General features: G+C 37.7%; 3 protein-coding genes across 3 annotated transcripts; all 3 read left to right on the top strand.

Annotated features, from left to right (window-relative positions):
• Positions 1 to 27: 27 nt before the first annotated feature.
• On the top strand, positions 28 to 8,432 carry LOC141840608 (DEAD-box ATP-dependent RNA helicase 6-like). The gene is made up of 10 exons (XM_074728646.1): positions 28 to 540; positions 1,737 to 1,797; positions 2,294 to 2,528; positions 3,027 to 3,265; positions 3,488 to 3,739; positions 3,818 to 3,998; positions 5,596 to 5,684; positions 6,130 to 6,203; positions 6,312 to 6,462; positions 7,971 to 8,432. Exons 1-9 carry the CDS (start codon positions 278 to 280, stop codon positions 6,388 to 6,390), a joined length of 1,473 nt encoding a protein of 490 aa, XP_074584747.1. The 5' UTR covers positions 28 to 277; the 3' UTR covers positions 6,391 to 6,462; positions 7,971 to 8,432.
• An 810-nt stretch (positions 8,433 to 9,242) lies between these two features.
• On the top strand, positions 9,243 to 19,405 carry LOC141841041 (copper-transporting ATPase HMA5-like). Its single transcript, XM_074729168.1, has 6 exons — positions 9,243 to 9,587; positions 12,765 to 14,156; positions 15,877 to 16,131; positions 17,872 to 17,994; positions 18,288 to 18,767; positions 18,862 to 19,405. Exons 1-6 carry the CDS (start codon positions 9,243 to 9,245, stop codon positions 19,276 to 19,278), a joined length of 3,012 nt encoding a protein of 1,003 aa, XP_074585269.1. The 3' UTR covers positions 19,279 to 19,405.
• Positions 19,406 to 19,616: 211 nt separating this feature from the next.
• On the top strand, positions 19,617 to 21,750 carry LOC141841465 (pentatricopeptide repeat-containing protein At5g39350). The gene has a single exon (XM_074729640.1). It carries the CDS (start codon positions 19,617 to 19,619, stop codon positions 21,645 to 21,647), a length of 2,031 nt encoding a protein of 676 aa, XP_074585741.1. The 3' UTR covers positions 21,648 to 21,750.
• The last annotated feature ends 1,889 nt before the right edge of the window (positions 21,751 to 23,639 follow it).

Raw genomic sequence — 23,639 nt, 5'->3', positions numbered from 1 at the left:
CACTCCTCCATTTCCTTCCTGCAAAAGCTTCGTGCTTCGCTTCGTGCTTCGTGATGCGTGAGAGAGGGTGGAGCCTGCGCGCCTCCGGTTACCGTTCAAGCAGTAGTCCCTCGATCTTATTTGGATTTTCCCCTGATCGCTAAACTCTAGATTTGGTCGTAGCGTCTCAGTTTTTACGTGCAATTTTTGATCTCTCATTTTTTTCGGAGAGATCTTCTAAAAATTGTTCTTTGATTCGTCGGACGCCGCTTGGGAGAATCGATTAGCGAAGTGTGAGATGAACCCTCGAGGTAGGTTTCCTCCCCCCGGCATGGGTAACGTCCGAGGGAGCAGCGGGGGCGCAAACCCTGGTTTCTATCCGAGGAATCAGCAGCAGCAACAACAGTATGTACAGCGGAGCCAAGTGAATAGGCAACCAAACCCGCAGTTCCAGCATCAACATCAGCAGCATCAGCAATGGTCGATGAGGAATCCTATGGGGGTTGATTCTAGCGCAGGGGAATTAGCGAAACCTGTTCAGTCTGAGGCCATTGGTTCAAGGTAAATCGAACAGTGAGCATCACTGAGTTAAATTCTGGTTTTGGGTCCCTTTCCACAATCCTTGCCAATGTTAATATTTGCGATTATGTGGAAAACCAGATAATTATCCAGTGATGGCTGTAGCGCAGAGTGGTAGAAACTGTAGTCCATTTTCTTTCTTTTGGAAGTGAAATCAGCATGAAGGGTGTGGTGGATTTGATTTCAAAATCCAAGCAAAATTCTGGCTTAGGCTTGTGTATTAAATGGTCTAAATTAATCGACATATTTGCTTCTAAATCTCACCTTTTTTTTTTTTATAACCTACTCAGATATAATAAATAGTCTAAGTAATTTTGTTAACAGAACCACCTACTGTTCACAACTCTTTTGCAACTTTCTTAGAGTTATGATAAGGCTTGGATACTTATTCAGAAAAAGCTCTGAAAAATTTGCTTTTATACTAATAAGGTTACTTGTTCTAGACTAAATTTTGAGAAAAATCCAACTTCTGGGAAGTCAAGTGTAGAAAGATTTCTGATTATAGTGAAACAAGAGATTTCTCTATCCTCCTTAGAAAATTCACAAGAGTACAAGCAGCATTGCATCAATTCAGTTGTTTGATGTCACTAAGTATACAATTTTAAATAATTGGGACTGAAGCACTATGCTGTAATTCTATGCTATTTGATGTAATAGCCTCTTTGAAAATCTTAGGCATCATGCTTTGAACCACCGTACATAATGCTACAGGAGCGTATCATCATCTTATATCACTTTTACACTACTAAACTAAAGTTCTCTTTGCTCTCCCTTTGCCACTTATAATTTCAACTCTAATTAATTAAACTTGTCTAACTATATAATTTATTAATCAAACATGTCCATATTGTCCTAACATATCTTCTATGATTTCATCATTTTTTTTTGATAATCCAGGTGTAAGCTCTATGATTTCATCATCTTTTGGAGCTACACTTAGTTGCTCCTAGATAAAAGTGTATTTGACTTTTCCCTTCTCTATTTGCCCACACATCTATTGTAGCAACCATACCTCTGCCACAATAGCGTCATGTAGTTGGTGGACATTATTTAGACGAGTAGTTCTTGTCACTTATTTAATTTATTAGAAGGGAAGTCAATTTATGTTATAACAATAGTAAGGATGTAAGCACTTATTTTTCCATCTTTCTAGTTAATTTTTATGTTGATTATTTCAGTTCCCAAGATTGGAAGGCACAATTAAAGATTCCACCTCCTGACACACGCTACCAGACAGAGGTAAAATTGCTTTTCATCTCTCTGTGTGATTTGAAAAATGCATATTACACTTTTTACCTTGTTCATCTCTCAAGTCGATAAATATGTCTGTTAACGTAATCCAACCAACTACTTGTATGATTAACTAAGGCTAAACAGGTATACACTGCAGAACTTTGTATCAGAAAATGCTAACCTCTTACAGGTGCATATTCATGTATAGTACTGTCTATATTTGGACTCTGCCTTTTTTTTCAGTTCAAAATGTAGTTAATACATGTATCCCTTACACCGTGCTTCATATTTCTATCGTCGCCTATAACTTTTATCATAACATTTTTTTTAGTTTTAGGTTTTATTCTTTTCATTAAGATTGCTAGATCAGTGTAAAAGTTTCTTTTGCTAGTGAATTAGACAATGAATTTTAGATAATTTGGTGGTTATCTTTTGGTTGACAAGTCATATCTGTATAAGATTATGTCTATGTTAAATATAATTGTGACAATACACTTGCTAGGATGTAACTGCAACGAAAGGAAATGAGTTTGAAGACTATTTTCTGAAGCGAGAACTTCTTATGGGCATATATGAGAAAGGTTTTGAAAGGCCTTCACCTATTCAGGAAGAAAGCATCCCTATTGCACTTACTGGTAGTGACATTCTTGCCAGAGCTAAAAATGGAACTGGAAAGACTGCTGCATTTTGTATTCCCGCACTTGAAAAAATTGACCAAGATCACAATGCCATTCAAGGTTTTCACTCATTATCTTTTCCTTCTCTCTGTCTCTCTCTGTATCTTCGCAAAGACGCTATCACTGTGCTTTGATGTTTTATTTAATCAAGTGTGAGCACTAGAAATTTGTTGGTTATTTTTATCCTTGCTTGTCTTCACGTTTTCTGTGTTCTTGAGCATCACTTATCTGAAGTGTGTCTGTATTCTTTGTGTGCTGATTTGCTAAGGTGATATGCAAAATTATCATCATTTCTGCTAGGCTGTAAATATGATGTTATGATCATTTTTCTCTACTGTTTTTTTTTAACTCAGACATCTTTTATGCATTTTATACTATACCTGATCTGCAACGTTATCGTAACTCATGATGGTAATGTGCATTGGAGACCCATGCTCAATTCTTGAGCTACATTGTTTGTATGTATGAAAATGCCCTTCGTGCACAATACAATGTTAGCTTTGTGTTCTGAGTTCTGTTTTTTTGGTGTCCATTAATGGGTAATTATTCTGTATACAGTTGTGATATTGGTTCCAACAAGAGAATTAGCTCTTCAAACATCTCAAGTTTGTAAAGAACTTGGAAAACATCTGAAGATTCAGGTTATGGTAACTACTGGAGGAACTAGCTTGAAGGATGACATTATGCGTTTATATCAACCTGTCCACTTGCTTGTTGGAACTCCTGGTCGAATACTTGATCTTGCAAAAAAAGGAGTTTGTGTTTTGAAGGATTGTTCAATGCTTGTCATGGATGAGGTAATATTTTGATGCTTGATCTTGCTGCACTAAATTAATTGACCATGTTTGCTTCAGTTTGGAGCATGTTAATTACATTGTTCTTTGGTTCCTATATCTATAACTGGTATTCTATTGTTTGTTAATCATATATCTAGAATATGCTTCTCATAATAGTCATTTGTGAGTCTGTCCTATTTGTCCTATATTCTGATGAAAGGACACTTTTTTATTATTTCACAGGCTGACAAACTTCTCTCTCCAGAGTTTCAACCATCAATAGAGCAACTTATTCAGTTTCTTCCTTCTAATAGACAAATGTTAATGTTTTCGGCAACATTTCCAGTTACTGTTAAGGATTTTAAAGACAGATACCTACCAAAACCATATATTATCAATCTAATGGATGAACTCACACTGAAGGGAATAACACAATACTATGCTTTTGTAGAAGAAAGGCAGAAGGTCCACTGCCTGAATACTCTATTTTCAAAGGTTATCCTCAATTTGGACTTTTTTGTAGTTTGAAATTCTCTATATGTCTGAAAATGACAGATTTACCTGTTTCGACAGCTTCAAATTAATCAATCTATTATATTCTGCAATTCTGTTAATCGGGTGGAGCTCTTAGCAAAGAAAATCACTGAATTGGGTTATTCTTGCTTCTACATTCATGCTAAAATGTTGCAAGATCACAGGAACCGTGTCTTCCATGACTTTCGCAATGGTGCCTGCAGGAACCTCGTTTGCACAGGTACCTCGTTTGCAATAGTCTTTTTTAGTTTTTATATGGAATTGATCATTCATATTGTTATTATTATGCCTGCAACTATGTCTGTCTTCTCGCAACTCATGGACAACCAATGAGGCTTCCGTCTTATTACTTTGTGCATAGGTATTAGTTGAATAATGTCTCATGAAGATATTGTTACAAACATAATGTCTTTGGGTTATTACTTTGAGCATAGGTATTAATTGAATCGATGAGACTTTGGATGTTGTCAAGATTTGAGTATTTTTATTCTTTTTTAATGTAATAAATGATTGGATGATTCAATTTGGGAGGTGAGGTCCCAAGGATTTTACTAAATTTTATTTATTTCTCGGGTGCAAAGCCTTTATACGGGCATAACTTGTAAAGTGATTTCAAGTTGTGACTTAACAATTTAGAACTATTTTCTCTCTTGCCACTCCCTCATTTTCTCCTTCCTCTCTCATCCTCTTTTCTTCTCCTATTCTCTAATCTCCACAATAGATTGTATATTGCCTTAAAATACAATGACAGGATAAGTTTCATTCTGTGTTTCCTGGTTAGTATAAGGATCTTGTGAGGTTATATCACTAGGCAATTGGGGCAGACGGATTGTTTTTTATTTTTTTTCGTACTGTAATCTTTCTTGTTCCTAATTGTAGTCCTTGAGCTGAATGTGCCGATTAAAATTTGTTACTAAATTGGTCCTAGCTTTAGTTGATTTAGATGAAAATTTTTAGATTTGAGAATGTCCATTTTTCAATTGCTTATCAGTGTTAATACACTTGTTTGTTAGTTTTGACAAGTTTGAATTTTTTTCTGCATTTTTCTAGTTATCATACATTTCTATACTAATTATTTCTTGAAATTATGTGCACATCTTCACTCAGGCAAGCGCCTAGTGCCTCATTCAGCATAGCACGTTCATGCTATAGAGAAAGTGCTTATAATTCTCAAAAACACCTGTTTGTTATTTTTGTGCAGTATACTGTGCCTTTACTTGTGTTAATCCTATTATCTGCAATGCTTGGAATTGTTATGTTTTTGTAAGAGAGGCGATCATATGCACAGTTGTACATAAGCTACTGAGTGGGGTTGTTTATCACATTGTACCCTTTTGTATAAGATTCAGTGACCATTTAATTTTTTGCTGTTTGCGTGTTTGGTTACCAGCAATCATTACAACAGAGATGTTCATCACAGAAAAAATACTATTGAACGAGTGAATACATATGTACCATGCAGTTCTATTGACAAGCTTACAATTGGAGAGGAACTTGGAGAAAACTCTTCTTCTAGTTGCCTTCGACCAATATACCATCTTATTTTACCTGGTGTAGTGTCTTGTCCTCTTTTGCCTTCATGTTGTCATTCTTGATGAGGAACTTGTGGTCCAATTACCTTGAGAATGGGATGTGAGGCAACTGCAGAGCGGAAGTTTTCCTTGGGTTATTGGATAATCTACTATTCCTTGACTGAACAACCAGATTGTCCACTGATCCTAGAACTAATTTAATGACATGTACTAATTGCTTAGAAGTGATGTGTTTGATATCTTGCTTTAGAATACTTCTTGTAACATGTTTGGCTGTTTTTGCAGATCTCTTTACCAGAGGAATTGACATTCAAGCTGTTAATGTTGTCATCAATTTTGATTTTCCAAAGAACTCTGAAACATATCTTCACAGGGTATGATCTTGATACTTGTTTGTTTATGTTAATTGGAAATTTTTAGAAACATGAACTTCTCAATTGCATTTCTTTAGTTTAAATAGAAGCAGAAATTTAGAAAAATGAGCTACTATCTAATTTAGAAGTAAGTTCAAATAGAAGCAGAAATTTAGAAAATTTAGCTACTGTTGTCTTTCTTCAATTTATCTGCCCTTCCAATTTACTGAACTTTTAGCTACTATTGTGAGGTCCTTTAATGTAACCTTATTTTTTTAAAAGAAAATGCCATTTTGCTTTGAGACAGAAAATGTGAGGTTTATGTTGTCTTTCTTCAATTTATCTGCCCTTCCAATTTACTGAACTTGATTCATCATATAATAAATTTCGCTACCTGATTTCATGCATTAGTGTGCCTTTTGTATAACAAATAAGTTCCCCTAGGCTAACAATTGGTTTATTTCAGGTTGGTCGTTCAGGAAGATATGGTCACCTTGGTTTGGCTGTCAATCTTATTACCTATGAAGATCGTTTTAACTTGTATGATTACTTGCCAATCCTCAACATGTTATTCTGTCTTTTTAATTTTTAATTTTTTCATTGTTTTCCTGTTCCCTGACATTGGAATAAAAATTTGCTTTACTACAGGCATAGGATCGAACAAGAACTTGGAACTGAGATAAAGCAGATTCCTCCACAGATTGATCAGGCTATATACTGTCGGTGAACAGCAGCAGTTATGTCTCACAGTTTCTTGGCGAATAAACTACATGGCTACTTGTATATTTTGGCACATCAAGTATGAACTCTCACACTTTTTCTTAATTCATCTTAATGTAGACTCTACTTGTGTTGGCATTTGAAAAATGTGTCAGGCTGTCTACAACTATCATTTCATTTTGTGCCATGGTGCCACTAATACAAACAATGCAAGTTAATAAAAAGTCATTTTGTGTTATATGGTATAAATTTGGTTAAAACTACATAAATTTCTTTTGCCTTTGCCTTCTTGTCCCTGTCAAATTCTCTTCAACACTTTTATTCATGCCATGCTTCTGTATTATCATTTTATAATTTGTGTTGTCCATGTCATGTTTCCGATATTATCTCAGTTTTGGTCTGATATGTCTGGTTAGATTGCAGATTAGGTGTGATTCAGCTGTTTATTTCATAGATAAGTTAGGGATATTCTATAGACCATGAAAACACGCTAGTTATGAAAGTGGTAGATTCAGATCTAATTGACTGACAATCTTATATATAATTAATAAAAAGTGCTAATATTTAAGAAAGACTTGAAGCAATTAAAAATAAGTTAGCTTTGGCAAGGAAGGGGAGACATGAAGATTTTAGAGGGATGGGAACGAGGTCACCTTGATTTTTTTGCCCTTTGAGATTTGGTTCTCTCTCACCATTAGTGATAGTTGTATGGTTCCTTTCTTAGTTCTGAGAACAGTAGACACTGACAGAATTTTGTAGGGTGTATGTTGTTTGGTTCAGACTAAACCAAAATTTTTGGTCTGATTCAGTTTATATGTTTGCTGATTCAGTTCAAATTGATGGAAGCATACTAATTCAGTTCGCACTCTAGTTAATTATAAAGCAAACAAAACCAAAACCAAAACCGGATATTTTCTAGTAAATTAAAATGTGTTTTGGTTTTATTAATAGTAATTAAACATTTATATTTTTTTATCAAAAATATTTCATAATTTAATGTTCTTTTCTTTTATATTTGTCTGAAAATAGTTTCTATTTGATTTTAACATTTCACAAAATCTTGATTCTTGGATGCCAATTTTGTTCAAATATAACCAAACTGTTTCTTTTGTTCAAATATAACCAAACTGATTCATTTGCTACGTAGATTTGGTTTAATTTGATTTGTATGGTGAAAAATCAACATAAAATTACTTTTGTTCTAGTTTATTTTTGTTCGAATCAAATCTCAGCCCCTAGAATGAAGGAAGCACATTAAGGATGTGTTCCAGGCGGAAAACCATATTTGTTTTACATCCTATTAACTAATTGGTCTCTCTCTGTTTTTGAATTGAATAGAGAGTATTTGCATTTGATGCCCTCGTGGGCAGTAATTATGTACCAAAAGTTACCTTGAATCTTTTCTGTGCCTTCAATGCAAACGCACATGACTCTGGGACTATCTTTTAAGAAGATAAGAAGTATTATTTGTAACATAACAGTGTCTTCCATCTATATCATCGTCATTCAGCCAAATTTTTATGTTTTGATTATCAGCATATCTAGTGTGCGTGTGCCTGACCTGTTCTTCTGTGAATATACATGCAGGATTCATATTGTCACCGTGTGTGTGATGCCCAAGTGGGATCGGAAGGCAAAGTGAACTTTTTATGATCATCTTAAAATCGTACTATGGTCGTCGTTATTAACTTAGTATGTTGTTATATCCATAAGTAGATACCCATAGCATGCATATTCGACCAGGCATTGAACTGTTTGCACAATTCTGCTCCTTGTGCTAGTGAGCAGATGATTGTTATGATGGCTTCCTGCTATCCCGTCGAATGCAACACGGTTCAAGATTGTAAAGCAGGATTGCTGCCTGCGGTGTGTTATAAGATGTTGCATTCTGAACACTAATGCGCACTTGTTGTCCATTTGTCGATGCCATAGACCATGTGGCTGTGCTGCTTTTGCATTGTATCCCTCCCTGTACATTGTTTCTTCGAATACTTATAAATCAACTATTGGAACACCACCATATTTATATCAACGGCACCATTTATATCATTTCATTTTGTTCGCAAGTGTCTTTAATGGCATTAGATGAGGCTAAAGTTCACTCTAGTAAAATATAATAAAAAAATGTAGAAAATGGAGAAAACCATGCACGTACTACGCTTTGTTACCATAGTAACTTCACTTTCGATTAGTAATTCAATCCGATGCCTCACATATTTAATTTATCCACGTCCTGAAATACATAAATTTTCTATCCCATCAAGTTTAATATTACGATCAATTTCCTAATCATTCAGCTGTAATTAATCGACATTATTGTGATTAAAACCTTTTTTATTGTTGCGTGCTCGCATGGCCAACACTACTAACCGAGACAGCTCAATTTATGCAACTCTTTGTTTAGAGGAACTAATTGTGTGGTCACAATACAAAAATTTTATCTCGACAAGCGCATTAATTAAATGAGACAACATCCCATTAATAATTCTTAACATATATTGTATTAGTTAAATTAGAGTATTATTAATTAATTTGTTTCTACCGAGAAATCGATTGAAAGCTTATTTATTATTATCATTATATATATATTATTAAAAACGAACCTCTCCTAATCATGGAGCCACAGATTACTTGGATTCCAGCCCACGTAAAGGCCCACTCACTTGCAATCCAAGGTAGCTTTGAACGTAAGCGAGAGCTTTAAGATTCGTGCGGAGAGGACCAAAAACAAAAAAACGTGTGGACACGATGCTCAAATTTTGAAGCTTGTTCTCTGCTATATAAATAGGTCTGTCTCCCGTCACGCTCGAGATTAATCGAATTTGTTTGCCACTGCTGTGGTTCAAAATCACGTAGGGAATGGTGAACGCTGGGTTGCTGATGTCCTGCCTTCGAGGTGGGGAGCTGTTCCACTCGCGGAACCTCTCGCCGCGGCCGCACTACCCTTCGATGCCCAAGTGCCCTAAGCGGAAATCGGCGGAGGCCACTGGGGAGGCTGGTAATGTGGATCCGGAAGCAATGAAGGAGGCTGCAGAGGAGGAGGAGGAGAAAAAGGTGGCGCTGTTCTCGGTATTCGGGATGACGTGCGCCGCTTGCGCTGGGTCGGTGGAAAAGGCGATCAAGCGGCTGCCGGGGATCCATGACGCCGCCGTCGATGTGCTGAATGATCGAGCGCAAGTCATATTCTACCCCGCCTTCATTAAGGTCGACTATTTGCTTTCCGAATCTGTGCCCCTCCTTTGATTTTTTTTTCCTGCTTGCTTTTGCATGTGCCTGTTGTTTGTTCGATGATTAGGGCTTAAGGACGAGTTATGATAGACGCGATTTCGTTTCTTCGCTAGTTTTCGAGAACATTAGACGCAAATGCTGAAAGGTTTGTTGCATTTATTCATTCATTGGGAATCGTGGGATAAGATTTTTTGGTCTTTTCCGCTTTGTTTCTATGGGAGATATGGTAATAAGGGTGGGCACACGTCCATTGGATTGAAAAATGGGGTGGAAAAGAATAGAAGACAGATATCCTTTCCGATTCCGCTACTCGTGTAGGACAAAGAAAGTTTAATTTTTCCAGGGAACAAAGTATTTCTTAAACCAAAAAAGAGAGCAGTGTTTAGTAACGCCAAAGGAAAGTAGGGAAGGTTACGTGCAAGAGATATATGATTTCTCAGCATGACAAAAGTTACTTTAGATGTGTCGTTCTTGCATAACATAGCGGAGCACGGATTTCTTGCATGAACAATTGATGCATGGTTGCCATTTGTCGCAACTTTGGACCTAACTTGTCGGATTTACTTTGTTGGTTATGCTTGCATTTTGGTGGAATACCACTTGATTATTTGGGAGACAAAAAGCTATTTATGAAGATATTTGTCTACAGCATTAAAGTTGTCAATACACCAAGATGTTACAGGATGGCTACCGGTATGAATAGAGAATAATGAAATCGTTAGGATGTGAAAAGAAATATTCTGCAACTGCAGAATAATCTCGAGCTACTATAATCACTACAGCACGCCTTTATTGCATAAGCAGGTGATGCATGGTTGCCATTTGTTAAGCTGTTGCAGTTATTGTTTCATTTTGACGGGCAACTGAATGATTGAGTCAAACCAGATAGGGAGGCTTAAACTGTATGGGTTGTTTGGAGAAGTTATTGATGTTGGATAGAAAATCTGCTTATGCTGATCAGAATAGTCGGATTTACCTCTGTTGGTCATACTACAATATGGGAGCTGTCTCCCCATAATGTCTTGTTGTTCTGCTGGAATAATCTTAACAATTTAATTTCCTGGTTACAGTCCTCATTGTAGAAATTCACAGGAAATAGTGTTTAGAAGAAAAAAAAATTGTAACAATCAAAATTAGCTTATGGCATGCTATGCGAGCCTAGAATCCGCCTCTACAAGATCAACAAGGAGTCACCACCACTTCGATGGGTGTGGGCAGGTTTACAGGACGGTGAAAACTATCATTGTAAAGGCTATTTATTGGATTTTTGTCATATTGAAAACTGAGCAATGTGTGGGTCAACCTACTTTACTTGAACATAGTGTGACAACAAGCATGACACTGAAGGGCTGGCCCAGAATTAGTGGTGCTTCTGGACCACAATGCTTGATTGGCAGTTAGCTAGTTCATATCATTATGGTCGTAAATGAGCCAAGCCAAATCAAGTTTTGTTTGGTATTGTAACTGAGCCAAGCCAAGCCAAGTCTAAAATTAACCAAGCTATTAAAGCGATCATTGAAGCTCAAATTGTTTTTTTTAGATCAAGCTTGGTTTCAAGCTAGAACTGAGTTTGGTTCATTTAAATGTTATTGAGCTCTCAATTCGAACTTGTTGATGCTTTTATACTTTTAAGGTTCTTTGGTTGGTTAGTGAGTTTGATATTGCAATTATTTTAAGAGCTTCTTTGTTTATTTGTAGGGTTATTTATAAGTTTCATAAGATCTTATTTGATTATTGATAAGCTTGTTTATAAGCTTAATTTGTCACAAGTTTATTTAGACAAACTTATAGCATAAACATAATTTAATGGATCAAAACAATCATATCATTATGAAGAAACTACATTTATAAAAACTTAAAACACCTGCATTAAATACTATCATAACTAGAATGAATAAATCACTACATAAATATAACTTTATACCAAAAGGAATAGAGTATCTGACTTCTAATTTATAACTTCGTAATAAAAATCAGCCATAACTTCATTACAAAATATTACTGAATTACAATGTTTTTGGAACTTGTAATCTATGTGTCACCAAAATATAACCTTTTCATCTCTAAGGCTCCAGTTTAACTCTTCTCATCCTTAAAAAAACAATTTGAATATCAGCATATTACAAGTATCAATTTATACTATATAGACCATAAAAGAACAATTCAATTAATAAAAAGAAACAAAATTAAAGAAAATTTTACTAGATGCACAACTAAAAAGGAGATTAAATAGGATTTATTATGATAAATTATAATAGGATTAAAATTGAATAAAAATTTACTAGTTGCCAGTCATTCCATTGTTGAAATAAGCCTTGAGACCATATTGAACCTAGGCAATTTGCCAAAAGTGTTTTTCAATCTACTAAGAAAAATTCAAAGCTCATTATAACTTAGTGCAACTTAATTGAAAACTTATTTATACCTCCCACAATCACTTAAAACTTCTCTATCTTTCACTAATATATTTTTAGCTTAGCTTTATGGATCTCTCTCCATTATCTTCTCTATTTTCCTAGATGCACTAATGATGCTCAATATACTAGATGTTGATAGTGGAACAACCAATGACAAATTTTCCATATGAAAGTTCTAGTAGAATAGAAAAACATACCGTATAGAACCATTGCTTTTATTGTATGAAGATGTCTAAGATAAAGTGTACTCTTTCACATCTTCCTTGTAATTCTATTCCAAACAAAAATATCACTAGTTAAACATTATGAGCAATAAATAGGAAAAAAATGATGAATTACCTTTACTTTTTTTTTTTTTGATACCATAAAGTTGACAAAACCAATCCTCACTGCAAACTAGAACTTGAACTGTCTCAGCTCCTAATGAAGCACAATAATTATCAATTACCCTACCATCAACACTGAAAGTAGACTCTGAAGGAACGATAGTAATGAGAATAGATTATGTCCCAAGTCATCTTCGACAAAATCTGAAATTTGAGATTTTTTCATTTCTCATTACCAGCAAGTAGTATCATCACTATTTGCATCACCATTTGATTGCAAGATGATTTACAAAATAGCTTTTGCCCTGTAATCAACAAGTACATGGGAACACAGATATTTTTGGTAAAAAAATAGAGTCGTATTTTAGTTAATTATAACTACTAAGGGCATGTTAATTGTAATTTTACAGGAGGACACAATTAGGGAATCGATAGAAGATGCTGGTTTTGAGGCAGCACTATTGAAAGAGGAGATGAAAGAAAGATCAGCTCTAACATGCAGGTTGCACATAAAAGGAATGACTTGTACTTCTTGCTCAAGGACCATCAAATCTGCTCTGGGAGCTGTTCCTGGTGTGCAAAAGGCTATTGTTGCTTTGACAACTGAAGAAGCAGAGATTCGCTATGATCCTATGATTATAAGTGTCAACCGACTCATGGAGACTGTTGAAGATGCTGGTTTTGAAGCTATACTTATTACCACAGGGGAAGATATCAACAGAGTAGAACTTGAAATTGAGGGGACATTCTCTACAAGATACATCTCAATGGTTAAGAATTCTCTCGAGGCACTCCCTGGAGTACACAATACAGACATTGATGCTGTGCTTCACAAAATTACAATATCTTACAAGCCTGATCAGACTGGCCTGCGGAATTTCATTGAAATTATTGAATCTACTACTTCTGGACATCTAAAAGCATCAATATATCCAGAAGTGAGGGGAAAGGAACTTCACAGAAATGACGAGATAAAGCAGTATCATAGATCTTTTCTTTTGAGTTTGATTTTCACCATTCCAGTATTTCTTACTTCAATGGTGTTCATGTACATTCCTGGCATTGCAGAAATTCTAGATAAAAAAATAGTTAACATGTTGAGTGTCGGAGAGTTCTTGAGATGGATTTTATCCACTCCTGTCCAATTTGTAATTGGTCAAAGATTTTATGTTGGATCATATAAAGCATTGCGTCATGGATCTGCAAACATGGATGTGTTGATTGCTCTGGGAACAAATGCAGCATATTTTTATTCACTCTACTCTGTGCTCAGAGCTGCAACTTCAGAGAACTTTAGGGCAATCGATTTTTTTGAAACTAGTTCCATGCTCATATCCTTTATTCTTCTTGGAAAGTATCTGGAAATTTTGGCCAAAGGGAAGACATCAGAGGCCATTGCTAAGCTGATGGACTTGGCACCTGGCACTGCAATATTGCTTGGCTTTGACAGTGAAGGTAGCTTAGTAAGTGAAACAGAGATAGACAGTCGACTGATTCAGAAAAATGATGTTATTAAAGTAATGCCAGGTGGAAAAGTTGCTTCAGATGGTTTTGTTATATGGGGCCAGAGCCATGTCAACGAAAGCATGATAACTGGGGAATCAAGGCCTGTTGCAAAGAGAAGAGGTGATATTGTTATAGGTGGTACTGTCAATGAAAATGGTGTGCTACATATTCGTGCTACTCATGTTGGATCGGAAAGTGCCCTTGCACAAATTGTTCGTCTTGTAGAATCTGCTCAGATGGCTAAAGCACCTGTACAGAAACTTGCTGATCGTATTTCCAAATATTTTGTGCCACTTGTAAGTCCTATACATTTTGATATGTTATTAGTAGACTACTACAATTCAATAGTTAGATCTTCTATGCACTAGGTGAAGTAGAATATCTATGAAATTTTTAAGAAAGTTTAGTTGAAACTCATACAAAAATTCACTTGATAACCAAAACTAAAGGGTAATCCTCTTCTAGAAACTTAGAATTTTTGTCAGGTTTCGCAAACTAGTTACCCTTTATATCTCAAACACAATGTTTTTAGTCAGAGTTAACTCCAAACCAATAATCTCTTTGTGGGTATTTCTTTGCATAAATTTTCTATCTATATAGCACACATACTAAATCCTTTTTGTTATTTTAGGAGTGTCCCTTTTTTATTTATCTTCAGAAGGGCGTGCCCTAGGACACTCCACCTTATATTTTCTACCAAATTGCCCTTCTAAACCCATTGAACTTTCATCTGCTGCCTAAAAAAATCAAAGTGGTTGTTTAACTAGCTTGATGTCGGAACTCATGTAGAGGCACTTTAAGAGTTTCATGGTTATTTTTGCTTAAATTTTATATACTTTATGAGGTCATTCATATTTTCAAAGTGGTCAAACAACTCAAAAATATAGTAGGGTTGGCCAAAACTATTAACAATCATTTGCTACTCAAAAGTTGAATTTGAACATATATACACTCTACAAGGCCATTGGAGTATAACTATGTTTTAAAGTGACTAAAGGAGCAACCTAGTGCATGAAGCTCCTGCCAATGCAGGTCCTAGGGAAGGGTCAGACAAATTGGGTTTATCGTACGCAACCTTGCTTTGCATTACAAGATGTTGTTTTCGCAACTCGGACTTGTGACTACAAAGTCATATAAGAACAACTTTATTGTCGCGCCAAGGCTTCCCTTCTCAAAATGATTAAATGGTTGAAAAATAATAATGTAGTCTAACCATTTGTTGAACAATTTTGACCAAAATTGCTAATAGATCTAACAATTTTGGCTATAAATCTAGTAGTTTTGATCCAAATTATTAATATATCTAGCAATTTTAGTCTAAACTGCTAGACCTGTTTGTTAGTTTTTGACTTTTATGTTATTTTTTGGGGCATTTGGTCATTGTGAGAGTATGGTTGAACTTTAATGACCTTTTAGAGAACATCTACATATAGATTTAAATTTTGAGCAAAAAATGACTTTTTTTATCAAAACTACTTGACCAATTTTAGGAAGTTCGATCACTTTGAAACTTTAAATGGACTTCAACGACCTTCCAAAATTTATCTATATTATATTCAGATTCAAAATTTGAGCTGAAAATAACTAGTCGTTTGATCACTAGTAGGCATATGTAGGTGCAATGGGTTTTAAAAGGCAAATTTGGTAGAAAACACTAAGTGAAATGTTCTGGAGTGCATAAATCTAGGAGGGTGTTTCATTGCTGATTATGTAAAAGGGGGGAGTTGTTTTGATTTTTACCCAACATGATTTGAAATATATGCCCATATGCACAATATATATTAGATCTATGCAATGCCCTTGTGCTTTAGATAGTTACATTCTTTGATTTTCCCTTTCCGATTAAGTGACCAAGCTAAATTCATAAAAAAAAATGTTGAATGTATAATTTCCCTGGAAGAGTTATGTGCTCTAGGCTGTGTTTTGTTAAAACTTAAAAGATAGTGTTCATAATAAAATAACTCTGCAAATGATCATTGTTGAGAATGTAACCTAACCTTGTCTTTATATATTCAGGTCATTGCTCTTTCGTTTTTAACTTGGCTCATTTGGTTCTTAGCTGGAAAGTTCAATTCCTACCCAAATTCTTGGATTCCGACTTCAATGGATAGCTTTCAACTTGCTCTTCAGTTTGGCATATCTGTGATGGTGATAGCATGTCCGTGTGCACTTGGCCTGGCCACTCCCACTGCTGTCATGGTTGGAACAGGAGTTGGTGCCTCTCAAGGTGTGCTGATTAAAGGGGGACAAGCATTGGAGAGTGCACATAAGGTATAATATTCTTTATTTCTGCTTGTGACCAAACCTTATCTTATTTTTTGAAAATTCATGGTAGGATATGATTATTTAAAACACAATGAGATTGAACTGGTATCTATATTTCTGTTTTAATTACAATCATGTGGGATAATAGTGTTGAAGGGTGGACTTAAGGTATAATATTCTCTATATCGTTTTGTGATCAAAGCTTACCTTATTTTCTGAATATTCATAGTGGAATTTGATTGTTTAAAAAGAGAATGAGCTAATATCTATATTTCTATTTTAAATACAATCATGTAGGAGATATAATATTCTTTATGTATGCTTGAATATCTAAGCAAGTTAGAATGGTGTTGGGGATGGATCTCGGTAGGCCACTCCGATGCTTAAGTTAGAATTTTTCTCAAGAGAATTGGCTAAGGCAAATTAGAGATTTTGTATGCGCGTCTTTGTGTCCATGGGGGTGGATAACCTTTTAAAGAGTTGTCAATGTGTCCGTTCTCGGGAACGTGTGTATCCGCTTATGGTATGTTCCGAGATGTGCACTTACGTTTATGGTATGTTCCGAAATCTGTGCTTCCGTTTATGGTATGCTCCGAGATATCCACTTCCGTTTATCACAGGTTCAAAGATATGCGCTACCACTCCCTTTTTTTCTGAGAGAAACAGTGTCATGAATGAAGCGGTCATATCACCTCCTTGTCCTTGTGCCCCCGCATCTTCAGGGAGTCACAAAGGGTGTGGACCGAAATTGGCGGCGGCAGAGGTGAGGTCAATGTTGAATGGCCTGAAGGATAGACAAAGGCTGCGTCTAAGACCGAGTTGGAGATGTGGAGATGAGGTCAGCATCTGTGCCGGAGTTAGAGATGATGTCGATGTCTATGGCTAAGTTGGAGATGAGGTCGACATCTGTGGTTGAGTTGGAGATGAGGTCGGTGATTTTGGCTGAGTCAGAGATGAAGTCGACGTCTGTGGCCAAGTTGGAGATAAGGTCGACATCTGTGACTGAGTTGGAGATGAGAAACGCCTGAGATCGCGTTGGGGATGAGATTGGCGTCTGTGGCCGAGTTGGAGATGAGGTCGACGTATGTGGCTGAGTTGGAGATAAGGTCGACAACTATGTCTGAGTCGTGGTAGTTGATTTATCCTTGGACAAACCTAGCTCCTTGGGATGTGTGCATCGAGCTCGTTTGACTAGACTCGGATCCCTTTAAGGCCTAGCCCGCTACGCTTCGGGACATGTCTAATCCTTCTTGACTTTGACTGACAGTTCAGCACGATTCTGGACTCCATGGACCACGTGGGAGCTGCAGGCTTTTGCCACATCAACTTTATTTCCTGTGTTACCGTTATTAATGAAGTAATCATTGTATCATATTTGTCCCAACTATATCGTCAATTAACAGTTATTACTAAAATACAATAGAATATCAAGGTAGCACCCTGCATTTTAGAGCATAAGCCTTGAAACCATAATTATCTTCAATAGTGATGGAGCCAAGCAACGAGTTTCAATTTCCAATGTACGCACAATAAGGAACCTCTATATTTTAAATCTGATAGTCTTTATTTCTTGCAACAGGACATTCTGTCTTTTGTCTTTGGATTCTTTTGAAATTTGAACAGCTAGTTAAGTTCCTTTTTTTTCTAGTTACATTCTGATTGATACATTAATGTGATGTTACTTTTTTTCTTTCTTTTTCAATATTCACAAATCTTTAAAACATGAGATAACAAATTACTTCGCAGGTGAACTGTATCGTATTTGACAAAACAGGCACACTCACAACTGGAAAACCTGTTGTTGTGAGAACACGGCTACTGAAGAATATAGCACTGTGTGATTTCTATGAATATGCAGCCGCTGCTGAGGTAAATCTTATCAATTTACTCATAATATGCTAGGTTCTTATAATAAAAGTTAATAAATCATATAGGGTATATGCTTTCTAGGATGAGGCGAAGGGAACATCTTTCAGTGAAATAAGGAATCAGACTCAGGCTGTTATTTCTAGCATATTTTGACTCGATTTAATTTAAGGGAAAAATTATATAAACATAAGACTAATCATAAGTGATAAAAGGTGCAAGGATCTCATACCAAGTTAAAGTAGGTAAGCGCGATGAGTGTGCCAATGATTACATAAATTCTTTGTGATTGGCAGGTCAACAGTGAGCACCCTTTGGCAAAGGCTATAGTTCAATATGCTAAAAGATTTAGTGTGGAAGAAGAAAACTATGTTTTACCCGAAGCATTAGATTTCACTGCTATCACGGGCCATGGTGTCAAAGCCTCAGTTAGGAACAAAGAAGTCATGGTTGGAAACAAGAGTTTGATGCTCGAATCAGGAATCAATTTTCCTGTTGAGGCTTCTGAGATTCTCACTGACATTGAGAGAAATGCGCAAACAGGAATAATCGTCTCCATCAATGGAGAAGCCACTGGTATAATCGTAGTATCCGATCCACTGAAACCTGGTGCCCGAGAAGTTATATCGCTTCTAAGTTCCATGAAAATTAAGAGCATTATGGTAACAGGGGACAACTGGGGGACTGCAAATGCAATTGCAGGTGAGGTTGGAATAGACACTGTTGTTGCAGAAGCAAAGCCCGACCAAAAGGCAGAGAAGATAAAGGAACTTCAGGTACATTTTCTTTATCATCAGAGATTCATCAGTCTGGTGCCTTGTTTTCTCCTTTTGCTATTTAAATTCTTCTCCTACTATTTTATTCTTGCAGATGTCTGGCTTAACTGTGGCAATGGTCGGAGACGGTATTAACGATTCACCAGCACTTGTATCTGCAGACGTGGGGATGGCTATTGGTGCTGGCACAGACATTGCAATTGAAGCTGCTGATATTGTCCTCATGAAAAGCAACTTGGAGGATGTAATAACAGCCATCGACCTCTCAAGGAAGACCTTCTTCAGGATCCGAATGAATTACGTCTGGGCATTCGGCTACAACATCATCGGCATCCCAATCGCTGCCGGAGTTATTTTTCCTTTCACCAGATTCAGGCTGCCGCCTTGGGTTGCTGGTGCCGCCATGGCTGCTTCTTCAGTTAGTGTGGTCTGCTGCTCCCTCTTGTTGAAGAACTACACAAGACCCAAAGGGTTGGAGACGATTCAAATGAGCCAAGTCATCGTCAAGTGAAATCATGTTCATGTTATTACTCGTGTTGCACAAATTTAATTGCTTGAAATGTCAATATTTGTGAGGCTGCGAGGCAGCACTTATTATTGTACATAGATAAATCCTACAAGGAGGAAGGAAGGTATTGAAGGAGAAAAGATTGATGATATGATGATATCAATAATTAATTGATTTAAGCCTTTATGAAGATTCGTATTTATATTTCCTTCCTTCCTCATAATTTATTTTATTGATTTTGAAAAAATTGAAGAGCATGAGTTCTTGGATACTTTAGTTAGATTCGAACCGAATCAATTAGAGTGGAAACGAATCGGAAGAAGCCATTTGATTTGATTTGAATGAATGGGCGAATCGTCAAACACTCCCCTCCTTCCCTCCGCCTCCATCGCCTCCTCGCCGCCCCAACGCGATGCCTCTCCCTGGTCCGCTCCAAGTCCCCCCTCGCAGTCGCCCAGATCCACGCCCTCCTCATCTCTTCCGGTACCCTCTCCGTCGACTCGCCGCCCTCGCGCCTCCGCCCCATCCTCTCCCGCCTCGCCGTCCTCTACTCACTCTCTGGCCGCCTCTCCGCCGCCCGCCACCTGTTCGATCGGATCTCCCACCCGAATCTCCACCTTTGGAACGCACTCATCCGTGGCCACGCCCAGCGCGGCGGCCTCCCCCTCGAAGCCCTCCGCCTCTTCGCCCGAATGGTTTCCTCCGGCCTCCACCCCGACCACTTCACCTTCCCCTTCGCGCTCAAGGCCTGCGCGGACCTCTCCCTCGCCCGCCTCGGCGCTCAGATACACGGGAAGTCTCTGGCTTCCGGATTCGCCGCGGATGACTACGTGCAGAACTGTCTGATCGCCATGTACATGAGTTGCGCAGACACGGACGCCGCGGCGAAGGTGTTCGTCCTAATGAATCACAGAACCGTCATCACCTGGAACACGATGATATCTGGCTTCTGCCGGAATGAGTATGCCCGGAAAGCACTAGAGGTGTTCGACGGAATGATGGATGCTGGAGTGGAGATCGATGAGGCCACTGCCGTGTGCGTGCTGCCTGCTTGTGCTCAAATGGGTGACTTGCAGAGAGGGCGGTTGGTCCACCAGGTGGCAGACGAGAGAGGGCTTTTGGATGCTCGCGTGCAGAACTCTTTGGTTGATATGTACGCCAAGTGTGGGTATCTGGAGGAAGCGAGACAGGTATTCGATGGAATGCCCAACAAGGATGTCATAGGATGGACTGCCATGATCGGAGCTTATGCTTTGCATGGATTTGAAGCAGAAGCTCTTTCACTTTCTCATCTGATGCAGGAGGAAGGGGTGAGACCCAATTCAGTGACAATGGTTTCTTTGCTCTCGGCTTGCTCAGCTTGGCCCTCTTTAGCACACGGAAAGTGCATCCATGGATCATGTATAAGGCTGTGTCTCGAATCAGATATCGCAGTGGAGACTGCGCTGATCGACATGTATGCCAAATGCAGAAACATGGACTTGTGCCACAGGGTGTTTGCAAGTTGTGCAAAGAGAACAGCTACATGGAATGCTATGATATCAGGGTTCGCAAGGAATTCAGCTGCAAAAGATGCTGTGGAGCATTTCAAGCTGATGCTAGCAGAATCACTGCAAGTGGATCTAGCTACAATTGCAAGCCTTCTACCAGCATACGCGGACTTGGCAGACTCGAAGCAGGCCAGTAACCTGCATTGTTACTTGACAAGGATGGGTTTCACAGCAAGCAATGAGGCTATCACTGGCTTGGTTGACATCTATGCCAAGGCTGGCAAATTGGATGTTGCATGGGAGCTCTTCAGTAGCCTTCAAAACAAGGACTTGGTATCTTGGACTGCGATAATCGCTGGATACGGGATGCATGGGCATGCCATCACTGCCATTCGGCTCTTTGATAGGATGGTGGAGTCCCAAGTGACACCTAGTGAGGTCACATTCACTTCCTTGTTATACTCTTGCAGCCATGCTGGCTTGGTGGACGAGGGGCTGAAGTTGTTCGATAGAATGTTGCATGTTCATGGCGTGAAACAGAACACTGATCACTATGCTTGCATGATCGATCTTCTGGGTCGGGCAGGACGCCTGCAGGAAGCATATGATTTGATCAGAGGAATGCCGTTTCAACCGAACCATGCCGTATGGGGAGCTCTTCTCGGTGCTTGCGTGATCCATGGGAATGTGGAGCTTGGTGAATTAGCTGCAAAACATTTGTTTGAGATTGAGCCTGAGAACACAGGAAACTATGTTCTTCTAGGAAACATTTATGCTGCAGCTGGAAGGTGGGAAGATGTGGAAAGTGTGAGAGGTTTGATGACTGGAAGAGGACTAAGAAAAGCTCCAGGAAGTAGCTTAATTGAGGCAAAGGTGTATTAATTATCTGCAAATGTTTAGAAGAACACTCGCAAATCATATTATGGCCTGAGAATTTGTATCTGCAAAAGTTTCTCTCTGAACTCCTGTGAATGGGAGAGATCATTAACCGTGAATCAGACATCAATCCTTTCGATTTTATGGACATTCCATGAATCGGAGACATCATTAATTAATTAATTAATTTCCTGCTAAACAACAAATCAATGATACTGTCGGTAGTTGCATCCAACAAATTTAGAGGGCAGGTTTTCCTACTCTGCTCAAACAAACTCTACCAAATAGTAAATTTCTTTTTTATTTAATGATGAAAGAAGGAACAAACGAAGAATTAATTAAATTGATGTTTGTTGCATCTCAATTATATGAGCCTCCATTTATATAGCATGGTGCTGCCATAAAAGTCTGATGGCTTCCTAACTCTTGTACTATGGCATCTCCATTTATGAGAGAAGATTCCTTGTCTTGAATTTTTTTTTCTTTAGCAAATTAAAACTTCTAATATGGCATCCCAGTGATTGTATATAGTGAGACAATACATGAACTGCATAGTATAAGTCTAGCCAAGTAATAATAGAGTGGATGGGCTTGAGCCTAACATTCTACATTCTAATATGCATTATGCAACCTAGATACATACAGAGCTCACAATGAAATCATTGATTTAATAGCTGAAATGAAATCTTGGTGGGTAAAATCAAATCTTGTGTCTGACTGTCTAATACCTTTGCTAACCAAAGTAGGCTTAGGCGCCTCTAGATCAATACAAGTAATGAGATTTAATCAATTTCATCTAGTAAAAGAAAGGTTTGACGTCTCAACAATATGATCAACTACGACAAGATAAAGCAAGTAAAAGAGAACTAAATACTAACTTGGAACCACTTATAATGATATTATGTACGTCCAAACTTAGGTGCTATATTTATGTCTGCATGTGTTATCTTTGGGTCAAAGCTCAACCCATGGGCGTTTGGATCAGTGAATTCTCCACTGCAACGCATATGAAGAGAAGGGTTATTCTTGTTTGACATCAGAATTCGAAGAACAGAAGAACTGGGAAACTGCACCTGTAGATATGAATGCACTTCAGCTCTGCATGCCTGCGAAGTACAGGGACGATTTGTCGTCGACTAATTTAGCTCGCTTTATAGAATTGCCACTTCCCAATGAGCTCAACTACTCAACTTTTCAGTTTCTTTGGTTTTTCTTCTCGTGCACAGTTAGTGCTTGACTTTGTTTCTGATAATGTCACACACAACGAGAGGGGTCCGGTCAACTACTGTACCAAATACCTTTCTCTTTCATCGGAGGAGCTCTTATAGCACTCGTGTCTCGTTTTCTCCTTTCCCTAAATCCAAGTGCAGTTGTACCATATCAAATAGGAAGGCAGATAGTAAATAGTAATGCTTGCATTTGAGTAGTAATGCTACACTACACTCATGAACAAATGAAGGCGACATTGTTCTTCTTGTAGCATTTCTCCAGTAACAAAAACAGAGCATGGCTAATTCAAGACAGTTGATTAAGTTTACCTGACACTTTGACGTCCAATGCATCGCTTTAAAGTCCTTCCCCTTTCTAATTCGCCACATGATTCCTTGGGAAAAATAAATAAACAGTATTCATTCTAGTCAGTAGTATGTAATGCCATTAGACTTAAAAAAAATAATATAGTATTGCTGTTCATACTCGTATCAAGCGTTAAAATATAAGCCATCATTTTCTTAATTCCAAATTTTGAGTGAAACTCATATCGGAAATCAACAGGAATAGATGTTAGGAGAGATTTTTATATGAAAGGTATATTAAAAAAATGCGATAAGTGATACGTGGGTGTAAATTTGGTAAAGACCAATTAATAAAAGCGTGTTTGGTTGGAAGGTAGAAATCTTGAAAGTAAATCTAGGATCAAAATTCTTCAAATCTAGAGTGCATTTTGCAAAAATAAATAAAAGGCAAGAGAAAGAGAGATCTTCTTCCCTGTTGCCGATG

The sequence above is a fragment of the Curcuma longa genome, chromosome 11 (genome assembly GCF_044706935.1).
Source record: "Curcuma longa cultivar G26 ecotype Majalengka, Jawa Barat chromosome 11, ITB_CL_G26_1.1, whole genome shotgun sequence".
Lineage (NCBI taxonomy): Eukaryota > Viridiplantae > Streptophyta > Magnoliopsida > Zingiberales > Zingiberaceae > Curcuma > Curcuma longa.
This window is presented reverse-complemented; position numbering and strand designations above follow the sequence as displayed.